Source organism: Lonchura striata, chromosome 3, assembly GCF_046129695.1.
Source record: "Lonchura striata isolate bLonStr1 chromosome 3, bLonStr1.mat, whole genome shotgun sequence".
NCBI classification, from domain to species: domain Eukaryota; kingdom Metazoa; phylum Chordata; class Aves; order Passeriformes; family Estrildidae; genus Lonchura; species Lonchura striata.
Window position 1 is genome coordinate 106,673,247 of NC_134605.1, and position 27,323 is coordinate 106,700,569.

A 27,323-nucleotide genomic window follows, 5' to 3' on the forward strand; every position below is an offset into this window, starting at 1 on the left:
AAACCCACCTTCTGCTGCTCAGCATGCACAGCCAGCAAAGTGCTCTGCAGGGCAGCCAGAGGGAAAATCTCCATCCTAGACTTCACAGGAAATTTAAAAAAATTAATTGGGAATCCCTTCCCTACACACTCTGTTTTGCACGAGCTGCCAAATGAATAAAGAACAGCTTGGATCCACATCATCAATTTATTATATAACAATTTATTCTAACCATAATTCTGTACAATTGACTTTAATTCCTTTAACGGAAGAAATTACAGCTTCGGGAAATAAAATCATACACCTCTAATTAATTAAACCATTTGACATCAACACTATCATTCATATATAAACAATGTTCATCTCTGGGCAGTTACCACCATGCCTAGAAAATGATTTTTCATCAAGGAAAAGCACCATGAAGGAGAGCACAAATGCCAAAATGAAAATTTGTCCACTTCAATCAGTGTGCCATCAATCAGCAATAATCAATAATGCTACTAATAATATATTAATAATGGACTCCACATCTTCAGCAGGAAAGCGAAGTGCAACTATCAGTATATACCCCATACTCACTGTCTCTCATAATCTTTATTTTCTTTATAATGAAAGTATCTGCTATGTATTCACCTGTTCCAATAAACTTAGCTCTTGAAAACAATTAGCTCCTGATTACCCACACACACCTCACAATTCTAGAGATTTCAATCACTTAACTGGATTAATGCAGTAGGCTCCAGGACGTGTATCTTAACATCCTCTAGTAATGGTTACAGATTGTTGAAAACCATTGCCATAAAGGAAAATACAGTCAAATTTGCAACCTCTTCTCCAGCTTTCAGCATGACGCCGAATGTATTGAAGGCAGGAATTCAATGTAGTGTAAGTGAGAGACTATTAAGCAGTTAATACACAGAGTAAACAAACCTGAAAACTCATCAAACCACTGAAAAGTGTTCTTGGATCTGAGTTGTCTTATACTGAAAACAGTCTTTTACAACAAAAAATGCAAAATACTCATACTGCATTAGAAAAATAATTATTCTTCATCACAAAAACAGAAAACCTACTTCTTTACAACGTCTTGGGCAGAGATTTTATGTACTCCTAGAAGGAGTATTTCTTAGTTCCAAGTGTTTCATGCCTAAAATTACTTCTGGAAACGATCAGTAAGCAGCAGTAGAGACACATTTCAAATGTCTGCCATTGAAAGGACCTCTAATTTTGCACAATTATCACCCAAGGTACTTACATGCGCATTTATTTGCAGAGTTGGGCCACACGGCCATGGTGGGCTTTTGCTTGCTCCGAAATGCCTCTTCAACTCTGGCTTCAGTTTTCCGTACAGTGGAACCGTGAGGATTTACCTGTTCTGCTGGCACTGAGAAGCCTGCATGCAAAAGACAACCATACCTATTTAAATAAACCAGGCTGCAGGAATCTACTGAATCAAAGCAGAAACTTGGAACACCATACTGCAATAGGAATAGATCCATTAATATTTAGCTGGACATTCAAAATAAAGATTTGCAGTAAGAATAGTTTGTTTCTGCTGACAGAACAACTTACTGGCTGCATGGTGTTAAACTGTCAGCTCTGATGGATTAGAAAAATGTGACTGCCTCTCACACTCTTTGGGTCCCCAAAGATTGACCCTTCTATTCATATTTCCTCTACAAGAAAATTCTTACTGACCATTTCAATCTCTTCCTTATTTTAAACAGTTTTAAAATAAGTGGCAATTCATAACGGCATTGTATGCCACATCAAAAAGAGTATCTGAATAAGAACCTTCTTGTATTGTCACTGTGATCTATGTTATGTAAAATGGATCCATTTCAGAGTCAATATGAGCTCTTAAATTAAGAAAATGCAGTTCTGCTTTTAACAAAAAGTGTGGTTTGCTTCCTGTAATATTTAATCTCATAGCTTCTACTGCTTTGTAGGTTTTTAAATTAAATTCTAAAAAAGCAAACTTTCATATTGGTTAAGTACATTTTAAAGACATAAATTACTATCTGAAGTTCTATATTTGTGAACTATTTCCTACCCATCCACTAAAATGGTCTTCAAAATGTTATACCATATCTCCAATAGAAACCAGAACCAAGTGATCAAGAGCTGAAAAGAAGGTCCAAAACTGATGGATGCAGAAATTAAAAGATTCACACATAATCTCTCATCTCACAATTAATAATTACAGCATAGGTTTCTAAATAATATTATAAAAGTTTTAAACTGCGTATCAAACATATTTTATTACTCAAACTATCACTTCTACCTTTTTATTAGCTGGTCTTCACAAGTAGCTGCAAATTCAGTAGTCTAGGATATAGATAGTTGGTTCTTATTTACCAGCTTAAAACTTGCTATCCTTAGGCTTAACATCTTTCAACAATAGTACCTAATTTCATTTCACTAACAGAGGAACAAGAAATTCTAGTTTGACTTCTACATACTGATTTTATTGTACAGTATATGTGCAGTACTTTTGAGACTGGTCACCAGTCAGAGTACTAAGTAAAAATGTCAGATGTGTGGAAAAAAAAATGAAACAAATAAACAAAAAACCAAATTAAAAAAATCCTCAAAACAAAAGCAAATACCACCACAACCACTGCCCTGCTCCCCCCCCCCCAAAAAAAAAAAAACAAAAACCATGTACAAAATACTTTCCATTTTAGAATTACAAAAGATTGCCAAGTAACTTGCTGACAAAATTGTGAAGAAAATGGATATGGAGCTTTTTTGATTTTTTCATCCCTTGCTCAAACTGCTCTGAAACAGGATACATTTCAAAGTCTAGACAAGCAGATGCACTGTGATTGTCCTGATCTGCTGCCTTGCTGAGGCTGTTCTTTAGAGTAAAATGAGAATAATGGCAGAACTGATCAGCATCCACATCCTTTCCATCCACTACAATGACCAGTGCCAAGACTATACTCCTGAAGTGTCACCATCCAGGTGCTCTGCACCATCATAATCTTAGACACAACTCCTGATCCCTTGCGATCGCCTTCCAGTGTGAGGCTTCCTCAGACCTCAGGAGTTTGATATATTTTCCTCTGTTCATAAACAGTTAAATTAACACAGCTTCTTCCATGAATTCCAAGTCTTTTGGACTTGCTTTAGTTAGCATTCCTGCTAAGCCAGTCAGTGAGCTTGGCCTTGCACATTCTACAGCTGGACCAACTGCAGAGCTCAGTTGTCATTGAAACCACCAAGTGTGGTCCAGAAGCACAAGCATCTTCAAGTGTCACCTGCAGTACCTGTGACACTGCAACAGTTTCCATGCCAATGTACTGAATTCACTTTGAATCCTGCTCACTCCTGCCTGTGAGTTGTTCTGTCCCACAAACTGGTGCTGCTCATCACGTACCTGTACCTGAAGGCCCTCTCACACCAATGGTACCTGCTTTTTCTGATTTAACAAGTTCACTGCATGATACCATCAGCCTTAATTATGACTTAAGACACTGCCCTTCTTTCAACAGTCTGCAGGCTTTATCTCCAGAAATATCTATTACTGGGCCACTGCCACAAAAAGGAGGGCAGCATTCCAGTTCTTGCAAACTTGCAAGAAAGGACTACAAGCCATGGAGTCATTCTTTGCCACAAAGAGCTCTTACAAACATTTACTTTAACCTCGGAAGCAATAACCTTTAACAGTCATGGGGACTTGGATAATTAACTGAGCACAGCTCACAGCACGACACTGCAGCCAGAATTGTGAATATTCTTGTGGTTCTAATAGAAAAGTACAGAGGAGAAATGAAGGCATTATATTAGCTCTGTTTTACAGCCACAACGAATTACAATTGGTTCATTTATCCACAATTCAAGACACACATTGGAAGCTTGAACAAAATTAGACAAAAACAGGCATGACTGAATAGGAAAATACAAAGAATTCTGTCTGTTTTAATCTGAACAAGAGAAAGCCTATAGATACTTGCATAGTTCAAAGAAGTTTATTAATAAAGAGTCTTCAATCTACCAACAGAAGTATTTCAAGAATCAGCAGCTAAAAGGTGAGACCAGCCAATTCAACCTGGAAGTCAAATAATGGAGCTTTATACCAAAGCAGGAAACAACTTGACAAGGTAAAGCTGGAATTATTGAAATCAACGATCCCTAAATCAGCATGAAATTTTGTTCTAATGTTATAGTTCGGTGATTTTCAAACTTTTTCAACTTTCAAAACTTTAAAACTTTTCCATGGAGGTACACTCTTTTTATGTAAACAGAGCACTGCTGCCACACTGGGAATATGTTTGGATTTTTGATAACTTTCCCTGGTCACTTTAGAAGCTGTACGAGACTTGCAAGAGTTGTTTCTTAACCAAAAAAATCAAAATGTTACCTCCAAAACTACACTTGTACACATACCAGGGTGAACTAAAAATCCAGTGGTTTAAAGGCTATTTTCCCTTATCATAATTCTTATTATACTGTACTACAGGCACTTTCAGACCACAGCTCTGGTTCCACCACATCCACATCAGAAGTTAGTACAGCAACCCTAACATTACTTGTTCAGCAGGTTCTGTAGTATCGTCTGTAACAGTAGGCAATGCACCCTTCTTCTTGAAAGGATAATGGTGCCCTATCAGTTCAGCTCACAAAATAGGAAGAAAGTAGAGAGGTTTCAAGCTCAGTCACTCTTTAACCTGCACTGTCTGAATCCAACATGCATTCTTTATTTCATATTAAATTTACATTTTTGTATCTGTAAGAGATCCGTAATTTCTATCCCATATATGTACAGCTTTTCTTGCTGCCCATGTCCCTGGCCAGACTGAATTCTCTCAGAGCTTTAGCCTTCCTAATTTGATCCCTGGCTGCTCAGTTCCTCTGTAGTTTTCCCATGCTACCTTTCTCTGTTCTTACTCTCTGCAGGCCTCACTTTTGTGTTTAAATTAATCCACAATCAACTTGTTCATCCACACAGGCCTCCTGATGTGTTTACCTAACCTCTGTTGTTGGGAAACATCACTCCTGAGTTTATTAACCAGCTGTTCTGGGCCCCTCTTCCCTCCAGGGCTTTATCCCACGGGACTCTACCAAGTAGATCCCTGAACAGACTGAAGCCTGCTCTCCTCAAGTTCAAGGTACTGAACTTTGCTGTGCACCCCTCTTGCTGCCCTTAGGATCTCAACTCCCTCCACTGCGAGGTCAGTGCAGCCCAGCTGCTCTTGAGGTTCACATTCCTCACCAGCCTCTCCTTGTTGGTGCAAACAAAGTTCAGCACAGCACCTCTTCTTGGTGGCTCCTCTGTGACTTGGAGAAGGAAGTTGCCCTCTACTCATTCCAGAAACCTCCTGAATCGCTTCTGCCCTCTGTGTTGTCCCTTCAGTACATACTGGGGTGGTTGAAGCCCCCCTACAAGGTCCAGCGCTGGTGAACATGAGCCCATTCCTACCTGTCTGTAGAGGGCCTCTGAGTGTGTTGTGTTATGATAACTGAAGTTAAACATACCTCTTTTTCGTCTTGCTTCCTTGATTTCTTCACACATCTTATTAAATTCTGGATCCAGTTCAGCAGCGATGATAGCATGAGCAGTGTCCTTCAAAGTACATGCTCTATGTCTAATTATTTTATCTAGAAAACAGGACAGTACACTTTTTTACCACAATTACAAAAATCCCTTAGCATTTCTGTGTTGCTTTGTATTGCATATTACAACAAACAGAAGTAACTGGGAAAAATTACAGATGTCTGAAAATGCAGAGTAATCAATACCACAGCACACTCAAAAATCACAACCCAGCTATTAAAGAGATATAAGTGTTTTCAGAAGTTTAATCTGTTACTTTAATCCACAGTGGTATCTATAAGTAAATGCAAACAGTGAATGATGAACACACCTAAAACAACTTGCCATAAGGTGTAGCCAGGTTCCACAGGCAGATCTACACAGTATAATGGAGTGGAGTGCAAAGAGTCCCAAAGTAACAAGAGACTTGTCCAGGAATTAATTTAACCACTAGGGTCTAGGAATATTCACAGTTACATTGCCTGCAAAATCACACTGGACATCACCTGCATCTGTAAGGTACACCTGGCTCACTTATGTTCCTTCCCTGTTGCTTTTTTCTTTAACCTTAAATTATTTCTTAATTATTATTTAACGACTGATCAAAATTGTGCTAAAACACATGATTTTATTCCTTATATTGAATAGCTGTTTCTCATTTTAATTCATGTTAAAAAAATGGAAATAAACAAGCCTTGAATGTGCTACATTTTCAGGCCTATTTGGGGAACAGAACAAATTGCCCATGCTGGAAGCCTAAATGCAATTCAGGAAAAAACAGACCAGCTCCCCTACCTTTGAAACACACAAAACAAATTATTCCACCACTGAAATTTGAAAAGTAATCATAGCTTAATAACTAAGCCCATATATGGAGAAATTTAACATCTAGAATGTAGCTTTTCAATGAAATTTCCAACTCATTGACTTCAGTACTAACATATTTAATTTGTCAATCCATCCATACTGAATTATTTTTTTCCAGCTGTTGCAGGTACTTCACCAGTAACCATCATCATTACTGTCTAGAACATATTCTACAGCCAGCAGATTTAATGTTTTAATAATATTTTAAAATAACAATTAAGAATAACACTAAATACTCATTTCACAATATTTGTAATTCTAGAAACAGCAGCTTTTACAGCTGGAAAAACTGCTGAGTGAAAGAGACTATCCAGTGTCTAGCTCAAGAGTCCAGCATTTTCTGGGGAAAACTACTGTCCATTAAATCTATTGAAAGTTGGAAGGTTTTGCCCACATATTTGTGAAGCATTATGTTTTATGATCACAAAAACCCCCAGAGTGCATTCATTCCAGATGTAATTTTGAGATATTAAATGTCAAAGTTTTAGTCAGATAATAAAGTTTAAGAAGTCCTTGCAAAGGAGGAAGGGAGATAAAAAGGAATCAAACTGGGGTGTTGGACTGAACACGACCTTCCTCTAATCCTGTGCTGGGCAAGACTTTGCCCCAGACAGTGCTTCAATGAGGCACTCATGTCCAACATACAATGGTTATGTTCCCATGCCTTCAAGAACATTTCCCAGTCAAACAGTGGAGCAAGAAAACCCCAATCTGTCTTACTACAGAACTTGTCTGAAATTTTATAGTAAAGTACCAGGAAAAAAAAATCACCAAGCAATCAGTTTTTAATATCCAGACTGCAGATAAAATCAGCCAGTCTGGTTGTTCCTTTGCTTTCCCAACTTAAAAACATGACAAAAGCAGGTACAGTATGACCCTTCTACAAGCAGAAACAAGCTTGTATGTCCACCTTTAAAGAATGTCAACATTTATAAATTAATATTCATTTAATGAATACATCTGAATGCATGGAATGCTTCCTCTGAATAGTCATAATGTGCTGGTTCAGGTGTGTTCACACAACAGCCCAAGAAATTCTGAATGCCAGAAGAGCAATACATGCTCAAAACTGAGCCCAGAAAGAGCTAGATCAATTTCTCCCAGTTCAGTTCTGACAGCAAGGAAAATCAAAATATCCCTCAACAGGTGTTCTTCAGATACACTCTGAATGCAAGTGCCCATCAAGGGTTTTAATTAGTTCATATCAACTGCACATTAGAAGTCCTCAAAAGTGTTATCAAGAACACAAAATAAATGGACTTTTCTAGTTGAAAGAAAAGAGTGCATCATACACTGAAGAAATAAAATTAATCTTCTACAAGTATGAACTGGATTAAAAAGGCAATGTGAAACTACAGCAGACTATACAGTATAGCAGACTATACTGTATCTAATCCACACAAAAGACTTGTTAAATGCCTCAGAAAACCAAAAATTTGAGAAAAAAAACACAGAAAACTCATGCTTTAATCTGCTAAAGCAATTTCACAAGATGTCATGAAAAACTTTCTAACACATTGGACCACATTTGTAGATGACCTGGATCTCCAAGTACCACATATATTAAACAGAACTCTGCATTAAAAGGGTGCTTTGTGTTGATGCTTTGTTGATGATTCTTGAAGCTGCCAGCTGCAAGGCTTTCTTTTGGCAATGTGCACTGTAAGACAGCCCTAGCAAAGAGTACACAAGATCTTCTATCCTTAGTTTGGAGTGTGAACAGCTTTTATATTCATTTCAGTCTACAAATTCCTTTTTAATTGAAAGCATCCCATCACACTTTGTCAAGACAATACTATCTAATCTCTCCTAATCAGCTGCAACTGACTTCCTTGCCTGGTGATTTATCCTGTTTTATTTCTATCCCCAAATACTCAGATTTTGATTTCTGTGTATGAATTTCGTGTTCCAAGCTAACATGGAAATACAGCAGACCACTGCCAGATTGTGTGCAGATTCTCTACAGAGCTCTCCAAATTACAGTGGGGTTTCGATGCCTGTACAAGTCTAGATACCCAAAAGGACCTATCAAATTTGAAAGGAAACTACAAAACGTAATTTATTAGAAAACAGCTCTGAATGCTGCAGTTTTCCTGCTCTTCTAAATGTCCCCAGTGCACTCCATGACTTAGAATACTAAAAGCACAGACCCTTAGGACTTGCTTATCCTAATTATCACAAAGCATGCAGCTCATTGAAATGCCTGAATAGCAACAGAATACAGAATTAAGTACCAGGCTTTCAGGTCTAGCTAGGCCAAAAAGAAGTATGTTCTTACCTCCAGGATCTTTGTCTGGATTGTACTCCAATGCATTGCTGCAGATCAAGTCAATGTCTGTTAGAAAATCCTTGGCTGTTAAGTAATTGTGTTTATCAATTTTGGTTATTACTGTTGACAGGTCCATTGGCTCTTTGATAACCTCAAGGTAATCTGAAACCTACAAACAAACAGCACACAGAAATGACACAGGACCTACTGAATACTGACAATCATATCTTTATACTTGGATAAATTCCACATGCTTAGCTCTAAGACATTAACTATCCATTTTGATTTCTAAGCAAATTTAAGCTAAAAATTGAAGTTTTATCAGGCTAAAAACATAGGACTGCCAAATCTGCTTTACCTTCAGGAGCTCACCAATTTATCTTTCAAAATTAATTAAACAGTATTTATGAAGTAGTACAACTTAATGTAAATGTGTTTTTCATTTTAGACTAATTTTGTTATAGATTTTTATGGTGCTATAACACTGTCATGGAACTAAAAAGGCAAAACCCATCAGTCTACCTTGAAGCCCTAGGAAAAATTAGGGAAGTTCTATTTTGTTCATTCTGTAGGTAAAGTTCTCATTAAATTTAACAGCCAAATTATCAGCTTTTAAATACCTACTATTAAATAGTTTCTTTAATCACTTGTTAAACAAAGAAAAGTCAGGTTTTATTGATTGCTGATATTAGATTGGCTGCACAGAAGGATAATCTAAAGAAAAAGCTTTGTGTCACAGTTCACTATGAATTAGATCATAACTGGAGATTCAGCAACCAGTGGAGCACACTAAAAACTGTTTAACATAATTCATGATACCATAAGGGTCTCAGCCTTAATAGCCATATGAATCAGCACAGCTGCTGTAATGAAGTTCACCCAAAAAAATCAATGAATTTGTTATTAACTTCACAGAAAAAAAAAAAAACAAACAAACTGTATCAATGTTTCAGTGTGATTCAGATTACACTTAATTAAAAACACTGGCAGCCTCTAAAACAGTCCTGCATTTTTTTCTTTTGAAATTCACATATGCAGGTCCCTGTCAAAGCACTCAGGAGTTAAATACATATTCAGGTCAAGTCATAATGGCTCTATAAGAATTTTTATATATATATATGTAATATATAGTGCCTGCAGAGATATATCACATCATAAACTAACATAAATACATTATTTCAGTGAATAGCAAACAAAACTAATTCCTTAAATACAGACATTGAAATTCATATAGACAAATTAAAATGGCAAAAAATTTCTTTTTGTCTCCCTTTATGGAAACATAATAGTATCTGGTTCAGCAATTGGAAAGCTAAGCCATAGGCTTCCTTTTCTTGTTAGCACACCATCAGAAAATCTTCACTGGAAGCTGTAAATATTGCTGCTGATTTAGTCTGGAAAATTCTTGACTTATCACACAGCAGCATTCTCTGCAATGCAAGCAAGAGTGAAATAAGCCTAACACATTTTTTAAGGAAGTCAAGCAGACAAGCTGTTGTAGAAAAAGAAATGCGAGTCCTGTGCTTAAATGCAGCAGGTGGGACAAAAAGGATTACATTTGATTTTTGGTGCTGTGATATATTACCAGGGTTCTGGCAAGCCTTCAAATAACAAATACACATTTTTATTCTCTTCATCTACAAAACATGGACAGTTGTTCTTTCTCTACATGACCTTAATCATATAAGTTTAGACGACAAATTCTTGACAGAAAGGAAGCACCTTCACTGTAAGTATGAAGAGTTTCTACAATAATGGACCTCCCAGTTTCACAAGAAAAATTAAACCAAATTACTGCCGAGACCACGCTCATACTGTAGGCTGCCATATTAAACAGCTCACCAGGCTTTCAAAACCAGTCAGCTATGGAGCACTATGGAAAACTCAAAATAAGAGAGGACTGCATCAAGCCCATAAAAGATCTGTGTTCCATCCTGCAAGGAATTTACACACCAGATCTGCTTTTTACAATGCTGGTCTTCCGATGTCCCATTATTCCCTAAAGAGATGCTTCTCTCTTCAGAAGCAATCAGGGATCTTTTTTTCAGTTAGTAAGCCTGCAAAGCTTGCAGGTGGCCAGTGTCTGATCTCAAAGTCAGACCAAACACAATCCTATTCATCCAGCAGCCCCTGAAAACAGATTTGCAGATCGAACTGTCTCATCAGTTAGGTGTGTACAGTCCATAATCAACCAGTTAATGCCTTATAATGCGCTACCATGTGTGATTAATGGCATCCACAAGCATTACTGCTTAAATTACACAAGACTATTAATGCTGAATGCATTACAGAACACAGATCACTTTCCCAATACTATCATGTCTCTGATTACAGGGCCGTAAAAGCTTTTATTAAAGAATTATATTTACGGTTTCAAGTATTCAGAATACTGGCAAGGATAGGAGTGTTGGCATTTTAAAATGCTCATTTCACTTATAAAATGGACAAGAATGCACAAGGTTTTTCCAAAGCCATTGGCAATAGAACACGTTCCAAATTCTTGCCTTATGGACAATGAGGTTGTACTAGCAGCTAAAAATCAGTATCTTAGATTGGACAGACCATGGATCAAACATCTATTTTTCTAATTAATTTAACCATTTCCTTTTTTAAAATTTGCATTCTTTTTCTAATATTTTCAACTTCATTGTTTGCACATTACTGAAACAAGACCTCTTCAATATCCACCGGTTTGCTGAAGATGTTAAAGCGTTTGTCTGTGGCCAGCCTCTTGGTGACATCTCTGAGGAACAAGCGCAGCTCCCGCAGGGTGTTCTCCTCCTGATCCTCCATCCTCTGCTTCTCCGCCTCCGACAGCTCCCGGGCAGGACACGGCAGCGCCAGAGGAAGAACCTCCAGGGCACGAAGAGCTAGGGAAAAGAACAGGCAATCAGACAATGGAAACATTAACAGTACAGTGGCTCCCTGCATTATGCCACTCAAAATTCATTGTATGTATTCAGTATGCAACATGGATCTAACTATCACTGCATCCTTGACCCCATAGATCTCCATCTTCAACAACTGTTAACTGTAACTATGAAATTTATTCTGGGCACTGATTAATGCTGTCACATGGTAACTAAACTATCTGTTAATTACCCACGCCTCTTTAAAAACGAAAGTAACACAAAATAAAACATTAGGATCACATTATTATTGGATTTACTGTAACTTAGTTTACCAGCCTGTTTCCTTCTTGGTGGGGGCATTGCTGCCTCATCAAGAATTAAGCCTTTGAAAAAGCGCAATCTGTCTTCTTCACTTGGTCTTTGAATATAAAAAACCTCTTCATACTGGATTCTGAAAATACATTTCAGCTGGGAAAAAAAAAAAAAAAAACGCCATAAGAAAAATGAGCCCCCACTGAAAAAGACATGAACAATGACCATATTGTAATACTAGTCACAAACTTTTCAAAACCAGCCACAGGACAGGAGATGGTAAACTCTACCTAAAGCTGTGCTCACAGAAAACGAACACTTGTAATTCTCACTGAATTCTCTATAGTAACAAAACTTGCAGTATCCCATGATCCTAACAATAGCCAACTGTGCAGTAACAGGAGAGTAAAGGGGCAGGAGAAAAAAAAATCACAGAAAATGTTAAGGAAAAAAAAAACAGGAATCCTCCCCTAACCAGAGCCTCAGAAAATGTAAAGCTCAAGGTCAAGCCTTTAGACTAAATCTGCATTTAATTATAATGGAGTCATTTGTCAAAAAGAACAATTGGTATAATGAACAATTTTGTCTTCTCAGCAGAGTTGTATGGAGCTTATGAAAATCAGTAATACGGACATACATCCATCATTAAGGAAAATTACTACCATTCAATAATTATTACATTTTCTGTCTGACATATTTTAAATTAAGTTAGAAAGCCACTACAAAACAAATTATTTTACATTACTAAAACATTCAAAAGAGCACAGAACCCCCTAACAATGCCTCCTTCCATGATAAACTTACCTCTTCAGGCAAGTCACTAAACATGGACTCAGAGGTAGACAGTAGAAATATAGGTGAGAAAGATGGTATATCTTGCAGCAAAGTTAGGAAAGTAGCTCTCACAGTTTCACTGACAGCTTCCCACCAATCACCAATATGAGGCATGTAAACTATACTTGGTACTGTTCTTCGAGCTTCACGAAAGATCTAGTTAAAAGAAACAGTTGTATTTCAACTAAGGAACAAATGGTTACCATCAGTGGTGAGTAACAAAGTTCTTGCACATTAGAGAATCATTCATGTTTGTGGCACTTTATAGACAAATGTTCCAGCACAATAGAATTACCTAAAGACTTTCTAAACAAGTGTTTGTGACTCTTAGCTACAGCATTCAATTATTTTATGTCAATGTGCCAGGGAGACTACAAAGCAACTGCTTTATTTTAAAAATATGTATCTTTTAAAGACTTGCTATGACTGAACAATCAAGATGAATATTAAACTGTTTTGCAATTCATGCAATACTCACCAAAAGTTATTTGGAAATGCAAAACACTTAAAACTGAGCAAATGAACCTAGAACAACAGCACACCAATCCATACACAAGTGAATAAAATGAGTATCAGGCACTGAATACCCAGATTAAACTTACTTAGTACTAGGTATGTGATGAGGGGGCAGGTTAAAAATGTAATTACATTCACTAGTCACTAGAGAGATTTCCATCACCCTCTAGAGACCTCTTTACTTTAAACAGGAAAATAGAAGGAGCCTGTGAAAACCTGGACTTGAAGTTACATTCCAGCTGGCTGCCTCTATATTGATACAAGCAGAATTAAATCACTGACTCATTACAAGGGAATCTGAAGTATCACCTGTGCACATGACTCTTCAGGCGTTTTGGCACTGACTGAATAAAGAGCTGGCAGGTCCAGCCTGTGTACGGAGAATTTTTCCAGGGTGTGCAATAGTGCTGGAGCAAGGTGCGAAGTCTGACCTGAACCTCTTTCCCCGGAGAGCAGTAATCTCGGTCTGTAAGAGGTTGGCTGGTGATAAGCTGACCTGCAACAGAACATAACAAAGCAGCCAATTAACATACCAGTGTTATCAATAGATGGATATATAGGAGATATTTTGGAATCTGTAAGACTTTCAGTAATGGGTAACAGCTTCCTACAACAGCCTAAAAAGATCAACTCGCCTACCCCTGAATACTGGTTCAGGTGCCAATAACTCAGGATTTCTCTAATCTTGGGTTTCACAACCGTTTAACTCAAACTCATCTGTGTGAAGCTATGCATATATTAAATTCATTGCAATTTTCATTATAACCAGTTTATTTAAAACTAATTCCTTGATCATACAAAAAGACTTACTGAACATCCAACAAAGACAGCAATTTAATCATTCTAGTTCAGTCCTAACTACTAACATATCTCTTCAGTAGCCTCAGGAATCCCAGGCCAATCCTTTCATCCCTAAGTGCTCCCCAAGATTTTCAAGAACTAATGAACATTTCAATAGTTTACTTATTTAAGGAAAAAGACCTGAAGTAGGGTTGAATGACATCACTATGCATCATGTATTTTAGCCTATCTGTACACTTCTAATCAGTAGACTTCTGGACAGAAGGAAGACTTCAAAGAAAAACTGAAAAGGTAAACTTATTTTTTTGTTGTTTTTTTTGTTTTGTTTTGTTTTGGGTTTTTTTGGGGTTTTTTTTTTTTGTTGTTGTTGTTTGGTTGGTTTTTTTTTTTGTTTTTTTTGGTTGTTGTTGAGAAGAAACTCTAAGCAGTCCATAGAAGGGGTTTTGGGATTTTATGTTTGTTTCTTTCTCTTGGGTGTTTTAACCTACTTTTATGGCCAAAAGATACATTCAGTTTTCCCATTAAAAGTATTTTCCATTATAAAACAAGAAACTTTTTAATTCATTTGCATTTTCTCTCATTAAAGCATTCCTATCTGCCCATCAATGAACTCAGGCAGTGGAACAAGACTTGCTGGTATTACTTCATGTTAAACATTTTGGGACTGCTGAACACTGCTGACCTTTGGTTTTCAGTTCTGGTGGTGGTGGTTACACACACAGGTAACAATCAGAAATGCTCACAAAACAAGACAGGCTTACATACTTTGCAAAAATAAACAGTCTTGAAATTCTTTTATTTAAAGACACACATCCATACAAATATATACTGTTGTTTTGGGTTTGGCTTCCCCCTTCCCAACCTCACAACAAAAGCTTAAATTTGGCATTAGAATACTTAACTATGTCACTCCAACTCTTTCAACTTTAATCCTTATTTTTAAGCTTAGATATCCACAAATTTTGTTCTGATTATTATTTAGCATAAAAATTTTAACATTTTTCCACAAGATGGCTCTACTAAACAGTGCCACTAATGAACAGTTTTTCTAACTTCATTTTCTTTATTCAGCAAACTCCTTGCAGAAACATAAAGTAGTCTAAAACTATTCTTAACACAAAACAAATAAATGTTAATTATTGTTAATTACTCTAGCCAGTTCAATTTATACAGAAAACAGTCATCCAAATTTCATGTGTATTTTCTAAATTCCTGTTTTCCTGAAACTTTTCATGAAAAACAATTAAAAAAGGACATTAGAAATGCCGAATACCATCATTATACATGATGCTTCCAAACAGCTGCATACACAGAAGCTCAAATGTACTTTGGACCAAGAAAAAGCACACAAGCCCTTCAAAATATTCCTACACACATCTCTTCTCAGCTCTTAATCCTTCCAACCAAAGTTGTTAAAATTGAAAATTGCTGTTAGCATCTTTACTCCTAATCTACATTTTGAAAAACATTTCTGATTCCAGTATGTAGGATGTGGCCTTTCCCAAGAACACCCCCCCCCCCCCCCCCCCCCATCTAAACCTCCTGTCTGTGCACTTACATGTTTCCATTGCAGAACACCACTGCCATCCCAAAGCAAAAGAACAACTTTTTCAGCTCTCCTTATGTAAGAATCTCCTGGCTTTATCTATCTAATTATATGCATTTAAAGAAACACTCACATTGTAAAATGAAGGTAGGGTTTATGTATAGCAGCTGATGACTGTTTCTTTGGTGATCCTGAGTGACAGCTCGTCTCAAAAATTGATGAAGCGTTCTCATCTTCACTATCATCTAATATTAGACTCGGTACATCTGTTCCAAGAGATGTATTAATTAGAACTTTATCACTTCTAAGTACAAGTACAACAAACAAGACAAGATATTACAATTTTCTTTGTGTCAATTATAATAAATCCTCAAATGTAGAAGAAATTAGCTAAAACTGTCTAAGTATCCGCCTTCATAATAATAAGTACTTATTACTTCAAAAACCAAAACAAATTAAATACTGTAGAAGTCTAATCATAATTACAATTTTTTTAAAACAATCAAGCTGAACAACTTCTCAAATAGAAAAAAGTTTAACTTGCTATGTAATGCTTCCTTCGGGTTTATTTCACAGCTAGAGGTTTTTTCAAGGATAAAGCTATAAAACTTGTAATTCCTCAGACTACACAGAATTTTGTAATTATTTACTTGTTCCAAGTGTCCAAATTCTCAAAGGTACAGTTCTTCTAAAATTATTCTCAGCATGACTACATAGACAATGTATGTTTATGAAGAATTGCCTTCCACCCTCTGATAATCTGCTGAAGAGTATCAAATTACTTTTTATCAAAATCAGTTCAATGCATTCTATGTTCATATACTATACCTTTACCTATTTTAATTCCTTTGCTAATATATTAGCACAATGAACTGAAGTACTTCTTATACACACCTTGAAAAACAAAAAGCTCAAAGACTCGTTATACTCACAAGATACACTGCAGAGACAAAAAACTGCAAAAATACTAATATGGCACTAAAACAGAACAATCAGGTAACAGCTGAAAATCAGGTATATTAGCTCCCAGAGCTGCAAGAGGACTAAAAGATCCATCTTTCCTAGGAAAGGAGCTGAGTTGCTTTTGCCCTATGCCATGCCACTCATTCTCATTTCCACAAAGAAGGAAGTCTTCAGTGATGGGATGAAAGTGGCCACAGCCACTCAGCTGTACAGCAGGAGCACTGCACAGCAAGGAAGTGCTCTGCAATGGATGGGCAGCATTCCTGTGTAGCACATTGCTGCCCAGGACAACCACAAGACATCCCAAAAGCAGCTCAAATTGGCCACTTAAGAAAAGGGATTGCTGCAAAATGAAAGTGTGAAACACAGAGAGATCCAAGTATTATTCTCAAATACTCAATCCACTGCATGATTTGCTGGATTTACATGAGGCAATGGCACAGGTCCTGCCACACTGATCAGACAACCACCGTAGGACAAAGGAATTGCCTTCAAGGCAGTGTTAAGTGTCAGATGGAGGTGCCATCTAAGCCACAGGAAGAACTGTCCCAGGGTTCCAGGAAAAATTGTTAAGAGACAACAAAGATTCCCTTAGCTACCTGTGTGATGTAAGAAACCAGATTCAGAGTAAGATGGGCAAGAATGATATTCTGCTGCCATGGGATTAGGATGTGCCACATCTCCTGTCAAGTTATGATGCAGTCATACACCTGATGATCATTCCTCGGGAGCAAAGATGAAAAAGGCTTGCAAACCCCAAGCAGTAGCAAAAGCTAATCTAGAACAAGAAAACATGGCACAGAAGCTGCAGGATACTTAGCTAAAGCTAAGGATTGAGACCTACAAATCAACTGGACATAGGCCTTCTATCTCTGGGCTCAATAAAACAGACAGTCTTTAAAACTGAGAGAATTTCCAGGATACCGAATGCAGGCATAGGTAAGTCCTATGCTCATGCACTGGATGCATCTTTCTCTCCCTAAAATACACAAATATTTTAAAAGGCAGCCCATCTTTTAACCCCAAGGATCAAGTTTCTGTGACATTCTCTGCATGAGCATCTGACTCACTGAATTACAAGAAAGAAGAATTTTTAGAGAAATGCAGAAAAACTGATGTGCAGATTGTAAGCATACCTGTAAGCATGTATACTTGATTTTGAATTCAAGAAAATATGAAGCCTTATTGTATAATCTACATTTATGCATAATCATTGTATCTGAAAGTGGATTTTTCTGGTTTTAACAAATATTAAACCTTGTTATTAAATAATTTCTTGGATTTAAGGGGGTAAGAAAAAACTAAAGGAAATGTTAAAAAAAATCTGCTCATGCATGTTCAAAATCAATTATCTACAAACATTTAAAAGTACCCATAGCAACAAACTATCTAGTAAAACTATTTAAATCAACTTAAGCTTCCAAACTCAATTTGTTAGCAGTAATGAGCAACAGTAAATAGGAATGTATAACCAAAGAAAATATTCTGAACTTAAACCAATTCTTCAACAAGAATGACAATCTCTAAATTGGGTGCTACTAACAGGTTAGCAGTATACAGAGACTTAAGCATCATAAATAACTTTCAGCTGAGGAAGCCCAATAGGATCTAACTGCAGCTGCAAGCCAGCTCATTTCCCTCTACCCACCACGTGCTCCCAGAGCCCATCTCTGGCCAACTCCAACCAGATTGTTAAAACCTCCAGATACCCCACAGTCAGCAGAAAACACATAAATACATCATTTTTGGATGAGTTTTCTGGCTAAAATGGTTTAACAAAGGACCTGAGGTACTCAAGCAAGCAGAAAGATGGAGCAAAAATGCACAGCTGGCCTGGAGAACTGCAGCAGCCAGCACAAGGATCAGCTTAAGCTGCCTGGCCTGCAGGCTGAAAGCGTGCCCTGGAACAGGAACGAGAGGAAAGTCATGGCTGTCACAGATTTGCTTTATGACTGGGCTGTTTCAAGTTAATCACACCAAGTACTGTTTACAGAGCTGGGGGGTGAGAATGATCCCAGGTTAGAACAGTAGACTACATAAGAATAAAAGATCTCAAACCCAAGGTATCTTGTTCAACATTTAACTTCCAAGAAAGCATCATGGTAACTATTAAAGTATGTCTCAGAGAAGAGCTGGGTAAAAAAACCCCACAACCTATTGACTCATTGCCAAATAGTCAGTCAAAGTCCTTCTTACTCCCTGCTTCCTTGGTGCACCCACACTGCTCCCACTGCAGCAGGTTTTTGGCATTCACTGACCCCTTAATGAGTTGATTTTACTCACTAATTTGGCAAAAAAAGCAAACTTGACAAAACAGCAAATAGTTCTCCACTTGCAAAGCTAACAGAATCAGCTTGGAGGATCAGGAGCAGACCAGGCCAATTCAAGAACATGGAAGCCTTAGGGCTTTCTAATAGAATCAACACATGACCATCACATAGGCTCAGGTACCTCAGCTAAACACCTGCTGAGCTGTGAGCCCCCCGAAGCTTCTGCAGCACCAGCAAGCAAAGGACTTGGGATAGCTAACCATTGTTGAGGACAGGAGCACCAATTTCAGGTCCCATTACACTCAGCAACATCATCTAACTTTTTCTCTTTTTTTTTTGTTCTGGCCTTTAATTATGCCTATCATTTCTTGTATTTAAATTGCAAATTACTTGTGAGTTTTTTTTTATGGATGGCCCTCACACCTATGGGACCTTGCTCTATGTAGGTCAGGTCATTAGATTCTACAACAACTTGGAATCAGCAAAAATAATTATGCAACATCCAAGCAAATAGTTGTTACGTCCTAACAACACTGAAGGAAACACACACCAGACTTAAGGCTAAGTGGAGAAGCTGAAATACTTGCAAACTGAAACAGCACTTGCAAAAAAACCCAACCCACATACCTTCACTTTTGTCACCCTGGCTGAACTCGGCGTGAGGGAACACTTTGTGTAAGACCTCGAGGAGCTTGGTGAAGGTGCGCTCCAGGAGCGGGCGGATGACGGGGGACAGCGCATGGCCCGAGGAGGTCACGGCGCGCTGGGAGGCAGGCACGATGTTCTGCATGGCGTGGTAGAAATCCTGCGCGCTCAGAACAACTGAGGAAACGTCCAGCTGGAGCTTCTGACTGCTCATGTAGATCTGGGGGTAGCGGCGTCTCAGGGCAATCAAGGCAGCCTCAGTGCAAAGTGCTTTTATGTCAGCTCCACAGTACCCTAAGTGCACACAGAAACACAGACACCTGCCATGAAACAGCACTGCTGCACCACACCTGGCTCAAACATGCATCCAGCTAAAAAACAAATCAGAAATTATTTGTTGACTTTGATTGTCAAGGTCCACAAAGCATCTGCCAAAAGGTATCAGGTCATAATCTGATGACAGTGTTCTATATCAAGAAATTAGACATGTTTATAAGATATATTAAGAAATTAATTCCACATGGAAGTTAAAATTACCCCCATTTTCACTATATCATTTGATATATAATGTATTTCCAGTCCTGGGTTATAGGTCTGTTATTGCTCTTTCTTTTCCCTTAATACTGTCTAACATATGTGTGCAATTTTTACAGGCTAGCTCTTCTCCTTTTTTTAATACCTCCACATGAATATAACTTTTAGTAGCAAAGTAATTTTGTTACATTGAACATCATGAACTTTAAACTTTTACAGTCTGAGAAAATGAGCAATATAAAGAAAAATGTTTCATGAGTAGAATAGGAAAGAGATAAAATGCTTATTAAAAAAAGCATTACGTGGAATTCTTGGAAAAATGTTAACTTCTACTATGGAAAAAAAATGTTTCAGACTTTTAAGATTTTCATAACTTTACTAATATAACCAAAGGTAGAAATTAAAATGCATTAAAATTTTAATTTAGTCTATCTTCGTAAGTATCTACAGGTGGCTACCTATAATTGCTTAATCATAATTAGTGAAAAACATAGATCTGATAATTATGAAATACAGAGAGACTTAATACCTCTGAGTCTTTTGCAGTACTAATGGTTTGGGGGTTTTCCCCAGAGCTAAAAATTAGATTTCAAGTTTTCCCGTATCTCTCAGCAAGACATATTAATATGCCTCTGTATTTTGAGGCATCATAGCTCCATCTTTCAAAAACTGTAGAACAGTATTCCAGTGAGAAAAGTAATTTAGAGAATAAGAGTCACTATAGGAAAATGTGTTGCACTGAGGTACTGCCATATAAAAGTTCATGGGTTTGTAATGAAGTGTTTATAGAAGGTAATTAATCAATTCTTTAGTTAAAACTATTCTCATTCAACTGTTGTTTTACCAGACTTCCTCCTCCTCACAAAGTCTTACATTACTTACATTTCTTTTACTCTATTTTTTGTATTAAAACCAAGGAGGGCAGGTTTAGATTGGGTATTAGAAGAAATCCTTTACTATAAGGCACTTGAACTGGCTGTCCAAAGAGGCTGTGGATGCCCCATCCTTGAAGTGTCCAAGGCCAGGCTGGATGCAGCTCTGAGTAACCTGGGATAGTGGAAGGTGTCCCTGCCCATGGCAGGGGGCTGGAATGAGATGAGCTTTAAGGTCCTGTCCAATCAAAAACACTCTCTAATTCTATGATTGGTCTTTCAGCAGCACAAAGTCACAAAATTGAGGTCTGCCTTGCTTCTCTCTCTTTAGCCTCTGATGTTTTTTCAGTGCTCCTGGCACATATAATTTTACAAGATCCATACAGCAATAAGAAACAAAGCTGATTCCATACACAGTGTTTAAAAATAAAAAAGGAAGCAATTAGTATGGAAGACTGTAGATACTTTTCCATCCCCAACTTTCAAATATATTAATTTGAGTAAAAGATACCCACTTTTCAGCTATAAAGGTGACTTAAATTGGATAAGACTTAGAACTGAAGCTTTCTTACATATACTTGATTGAACATAATTTTTAAAAAGAAAAACAAAAATAAACCCAGATGGACAACCACCATAAATATTGGATAAGTCCTGCAATTTTTAATCCAAGCTTTTTTGTTTTATAAAAACATCCATAGCTACAATTGTGTAAATTTGATGAGTCCACACCATGACTCCTACCTAAAACGTATATAGCAATTCACATTCCCAAGTTACCTTGAAATAAATACACATTACATTTGAAATATGTTCAGATATATCCACCATATTAATCAATAGACAACTAATTGTTTTCAGCACTGAAGTTATGTTATTTAGGGTTTCTTTAACTTTCATTTAACATGAAATCAAAACTATGCAAACATACTCCAACCACGTGAAACTATTAGACAGTAGCTACTGGTGCACCAGAGAAATCAAACCAGGGTGCTAAATTTTGCATTGTTCTTTAGGTATCAGGTATCATGTTGCCATTTAAATTGGTCCACTTCTCATCCAAAACCTACACTAGATTAAACAAAAAATGAGTGAGGGGAGCACTAAACCAAAGCTAAAATCAAAGATGTGCTGGAGATATGCAGCACCCTGAATGTCTGTCACCTTAGAAGCTAGTTTAGTATCTTTGTGAAAAGATTCAGCACCTCAGGAGCCAGATCCTTCCCAACTTTTCTATTAACAAATCCTGTAACATCGCTTTCTAACAGTCATTTTAATCACCGTTTGTACATCTCCGAAGAATTGCAAAATTAGGAAATAATAGCCTGTAGCCTATTTTTAAATTAAATTCTCAGGTGATCAGATACACAATTAGTATCCATTTCTACCTCTCATTTCTCAGGAGCAATTACATTTGAAGACTAATAATTGGTGTCTCTTTTTGAGGGACTCTCTTGTGCATACTGTACATCCATTTCAGTGACAAGAAAACTGCAAAAATCCTGTACCTTGAGAAGCATTAAAGAGATTTTTATTGCTAAGAAGCAAACATACACTGATTAGGCAGAAGAAAAACATAAGTGAGTATTGTCAAAACAAAATAAAATGTATCATGCCAACAGTAAACAACCTGATGCAGATTTCACCCAAACTGACTCTGTAAAATAAACTCAGGGTTCAGTGCATTTGCTTCCATTTTTGAAGCATCTCAGGAAAGATGTTCAATTTGTCAGGCAAAAGGTACTGGCACAGCTTGACCTAAAACAAAACAAGGATTCCTGTAAAGTACCGCATTTTCTTCTACCCAGCACCATCAAACTCTGCTGAACATTTCTGAAGTACATCTTTCAGAGAGCAAGACCACAAACAAGTGGAACTCCTACGTAGGTTTCCAAAGAATGCACTTTGATCACCAAAATTTTCCAGCCACCTCTACTGTGCAGAAATTGTGTACTTTTAAAAATTTCTCCTGCCTAAAACCCACCTTAAACCCCACAACAAAGTGCTACTGAATGGGGTAAAGAATTTAGGTGAACAATTTTGACCACTTCTTCCACTTTATGTTGTGCAACTCCCTACAAACCTCTCAAAATGACTGCAGGGAAAGAGAGTTAGCAAACAACTCAGTATGATGACAGAGATGAAAATTACTACTAGGTTTATTTTAAAGAATTGTGAAAAACAGGAATGCTAATGCCAAAATCTCCCCCACCATCATTACATGAGGATGGGAAAGAAAAACCTAAATGGTATAATTTTACCATAAAACACTTCTGCAATAACAAGCACAGAATATTTTTAACAAGTATCTTCAGCACAATAGTTTGTTTCTTTATAATTCTATTTAATAACATTATTTAAATAACCCTTACTACATTGTAAAAAGATTCATCTGCAAAATGCCAGATGGAGGAATTCACACTTTTTCAGTTGCTAGTTGCTAGTATGTTTTGTTTCCTGCAAGGCTGAGTTCGTAGGTAAGTCTCTCTAGCTACAGAAAGTAACCATTCCAAACAAGGGAATAAGCACAAGAGATAAGAAAGGATTTCTAAAGTTAAGAGTATCTGGGACCCATCTCCAGTAAAGAGAAAAAATATAGTAATTATGTGTGTTTACTGAAAATACTAACAAGACATAAGTGTGTGGTCTTCTGAGCAATGCTGTACTCTCCCCAAGTTGCTTCCGTTTATCTCACACACATTGCAGTCATGAGGCCATTCAGGGAAGTAGTCTTTAATTCTCACATACACAGAAATCCACTAAAAGGTTGTAATCCATAACCTGGGACAAAAATCAACCCTCAGGAAATAACCTATTTTTTGCAAGTTCTGGGGCTTTTCCCTTCCAATTTCCTTCTAATTACACCCCTGGATCATAAGAAGTTCTGAGTCGCACATACACCTGCTTTCCCAAAGGCATTTGCTTTGGGAGTATTTCAGCAGTTTTCTTCATTAGGATCCAAAAGCTTGGAGTTAAATGTTGCCAAGTCTGCTGAACTGGAGAGAGGTATCAACCATGCTGTGCCAAAAGCCTGCCAAGTCTAGGCAGCTTTTACTTAGGGAAGAAGGGGTGTTATTTTTCTGGAGGGGAAGGTTGGTTGTTTGTTTCTAACCAAAACATGTGCACAAGAGGAGTAGCAGACTGATAGAAACTATTATCACAGACATACATGTGTGCCAATGAGTCTCACTGGCAATGGCCACAAAGAATCTGAAAAAGACTGTTTAAATCTTTGTTGCAGATTTCACTTACAGAAATGATGAGGCACTCTCAAGGTGAAGAAGTTACACCAGTCTTACTTCAGCTGTTTTGAAAAGACTTTGTGTAATACCTCAAAGATTTTAATCTTGGATATATGGAAACACTTAAATTCCAAGATACAGAATGAAGACAGTCAAGTGTACAGTAGCTGGAGAGCAGGAAAGCCAAGGAAAACAGAAAAGGGTGTTTCTTTTTGTTAGCTGACTTCCACAGAACTGACAGGCTTTATGGAGCACAAAGAATGTCTTCCAGTCAAATGTACAAATGGCCTTCCCTATTGTCTGAAACTTAAAATACTGTGCTCTCAATGAAAAAATATGGTGAATTTTTAAAGAAACATCTGTGGTTTTTTCCCACCTATTCCCCTCTCTCCCACTATGCAGCACCACTAGTTTGCATAATTCAAGCAGAATTTACATGAAACGGGTTTGTTGTGTGCTGTGTTATACCCGGCAAAGCTTAAACTGGAGTTTGCTGGATAGTTATGTTTTCTCCTCACCAGAAGACGTTGAGGTCTTTGTGCATCAAAAGCGGAGGGATGCTGCTTCGATGAGAGATGTCCCTGCGGATGAAGAGGATAATTCGGATGTACTGTAGCTGACTGAATGGACTGATGTTCAATTTAAAGTTCTTACATTCCCTGATGATGGATTCCGAAGCACAGGTATTTGAGACTGTTCTTTTTCTGAGAACTTCAGTGCTCGTCCAAGCAGATGTCTGACAGAGGATGTATCTTTGCATGACAAGTTGTTGAGAAGATTTTGTGGTGTGTGCTTTAGGGTCATTTCCTCTGTTAAATTCACTATTCTAATATTTGGGATTATTTCTGTTTAGATTTAAACAGCAGGCTTATCTTGAACAACCAACCTCCATTCAGTACAGCAGGTCTTTGTGAGCTCCCAAAGTGTATTTAATGTATTTATGTTGCAGTGCATTTTTTCCTCCCCTACCTATGTCTACACTTTGAGGTTGTTCTGTGCTAGCAATCTGGAAAAAAAATTCATCTTTAGACAGGCTGGTTAGTTTGTTGGATTTATGTCAGAGGAGAACATGCCAGTCAGTAAGAAACAAACAAAACACAAGAACCCCACACACAAGTAGTGCTTTCTTTTCGCAGAAAGTCGATAGAAAAAAACCCAAATCTGCCTATCTCTTTTGTAATATACTACTTTAATGGGAAGTCTACCTAAAGACTCCAATTCCAACTTTACTTTGCTTCTCTTTAAGGGTATGCATCTTACCTAAGGACAGTGACATCACAGAAAGGAAACATGGTTGAATTTTCAAATGACTACTAGCTACTCATTTTGTGTTTTAGTAAGACAGAAACACGTTTGTTACTACAAAAATAGTGTTGTTCAAAGTACAGAAGTTTAGAAAGGCAGAAATAAGAAAAACTTGATAGATATAGCATACCTCTGAACTTTTACACAGAAGAAAAAGCTTCTACAGGAAAAGTACTAATAACATAACACTCACCAACACATTTTTCAGCCAGTTCTCCTAAGAAAGGATCTGACAATTTGGGGTTCCAATCCCTGGTGTGAATTTGCAAAATGTGCTTTCGTGCCTGATTTTAAAATGAAGAAAGGAAAATGAGATTAAAAAACTAGCAAATCAAATCTATATAATATAAAAAAAATATTCTTTATTCATGTGAATCTATAGTTACTTTACCTGCTTTTGGCATGTAACTGAGACACATAAAATAGAACTTAGCACTCCAGAGTCTCTCAAGAACAAAGCTTTTCTCTTCTTTTTAATTTCATATATAAGCAATACTTTTTTTGCCAGTTACACATTTTAATTTCTGTTTGATCAACATTATTATACATGAACTGATTAAAACTCATGTTCTATTAGGAATTATCATAGTTTTATAATTCCGTTTTTAATTACTGCACCTATGAGTTACAGGTTCTACTGTCAAAGGCCTCACCATTTAACAGGTTGAGTTGAGTAGCATAGCACATACACATGAATCCCAAAACAATTCCAGCTAAAACTTCTACAGAACCTAAATAAATCTATCCATATAAAAAGCACGTTTAATTTTAAGTATAAATTCATGAAGTATTATGGCTGAGTTTATGTAAGTTTAGAAAAAGGAACTGAAATGTTCCTGTAATGCCTGGCTGTGCATCTACATTTTTTACATGCTTAGAAGTCTACCAGATTTAAAGTTATTTTATCTTACCATAAGTCTCAAGCCCCCACATAGTTAGGGTTCATTACACAAATCCATAGTTTTGAGATAAGTAATTCAGTTTATGGTGAATAATTTACTTCTGTTTAGTTTTAGCTATATCCTGAAGATCTGAAGCTCAATACAGCTTTATGTATACAATCTCTTTGTTCTAAAAATGTCCTCCTAAATGAAACATTCTTACAAGCAAGAATGAATATTTTTATTTCATAAGCTTGGTTGTCAGGCATTCAAATGTTTAGTATACTAAAGATATTTATTAATAATTCTCCTTTCCAGGTTTTACCTTCTTGTCAGGCAAGTTGAAAAGAAATTCCCTGTCAAAGCGACCAGGTCTCCTGAGTGCAGGATCTATAGAATCCAGTCTGTTTGTAGCACCAATTACAACTATTTCCCCTCTGTTATCCAGTCCATCCATGAGGGCAAGAAGAGTAGACACTATAGAGCTACAAGAGAGTTTTCAGAATAAGGAAACATAAGGAACACTGCAAGAACTTTTCAATTTACAAATGTAACATTAATATATTCAAAAGAAAAAAACTAAGCTACAAACAGGTGCATAACAGTTTCAAGTCTTGTAAGTTCCACTGGCCACCTGGTCTGCTGGCCCCAAATTTCTCTCAGCAGAGTGGAGAGAGATGGACACATAAATACCACCACTTATAGAATGACAGGCACAAGTGTGTTGCCATAGAGAGCACAGCAAAACTGAGATACAAGCAGCCACAAAACATTTCAGCCAACAGAAAATTTTTGTAAGAAATGTTCTAAAAAATGACACAACAGCAACACAAGATATGTTTGTATATAATCAAAGGTGAGTTCAGTTCATTGATAGAATATTACAATTCATAATGTTAGAATAACATTTTTTCACCTGGTTATTCTATTGGGCTGGTAACAGACAATCTGTTTACAGCACAAAGCAAGAAATCAAGGAATGGCTGTTGAAATCTTGTAGTTAATAATGTGGCTGAAGGGTAATTGTCACTGCAATTCAATTCTCAGCAAATTACAGTTTGCCTGAAGGAATGAAAAGACTACTTTCCACACCAAA

General features: G+C 37.1%; 1 protein-coding gene across 3 annotated transcripts in view; it reads right to left on the reverse strand.

The window, feature by feature from the left end:
- Positions 1-27,323, reverse strand: part of ATAD2B (ATPase family AAA domain containing 2B) — a 75,106-nt gene that overhangs the window by 18,598 nt on the left and 29,185 nt on the right. For 2 of the 3 annotated variants that reach the window (XM_021529792.2, XM_021529789.2), the window contains 11 exons: positions 26,553-26,712; positions 25,540-25,630; positions 19,376-19,687; positions 15,649-15,781; positions 13,478-13,664; positions 12,623-12,808; positions 11,839-11,974; positions 11,328-11,524; positions 8,664-8,823; positions 5,461-5,583; positions 1,235-1,372 (listed from right to left, as the gene is read on the reverse strand). In XM_021529792.2, the coding sequence (XP_021385467.1) occupies positions 1,235-1,372; positions 5,461-5,583; positions 8,664-8,823; positions 11,328-11,524; positions 11,839-11,974; positions 12,623-12,808; positions 13,478-13,664; positions 15,649-15,781; positions 19,376-19,687; positions 25,540-25,630; positions 26,553-26,712 (1,823 nt within the window). The remainder of the gene's footprint in view (positions 1-1,234; positions 1,373-5,460; positions 5,584-8,663; positions 8,824-11,327; positions 11,525-11,838; positions 11,975-12,622; positions 12,809-13,477; positions 13,665-15,648; positions 15,782-19,375; positions 19,688-25,539; positions 25,631-26,552; positions 26,713-27,323) is intronic. The other variant, XM_021529790.2, reaches the window with a different exon arrangement.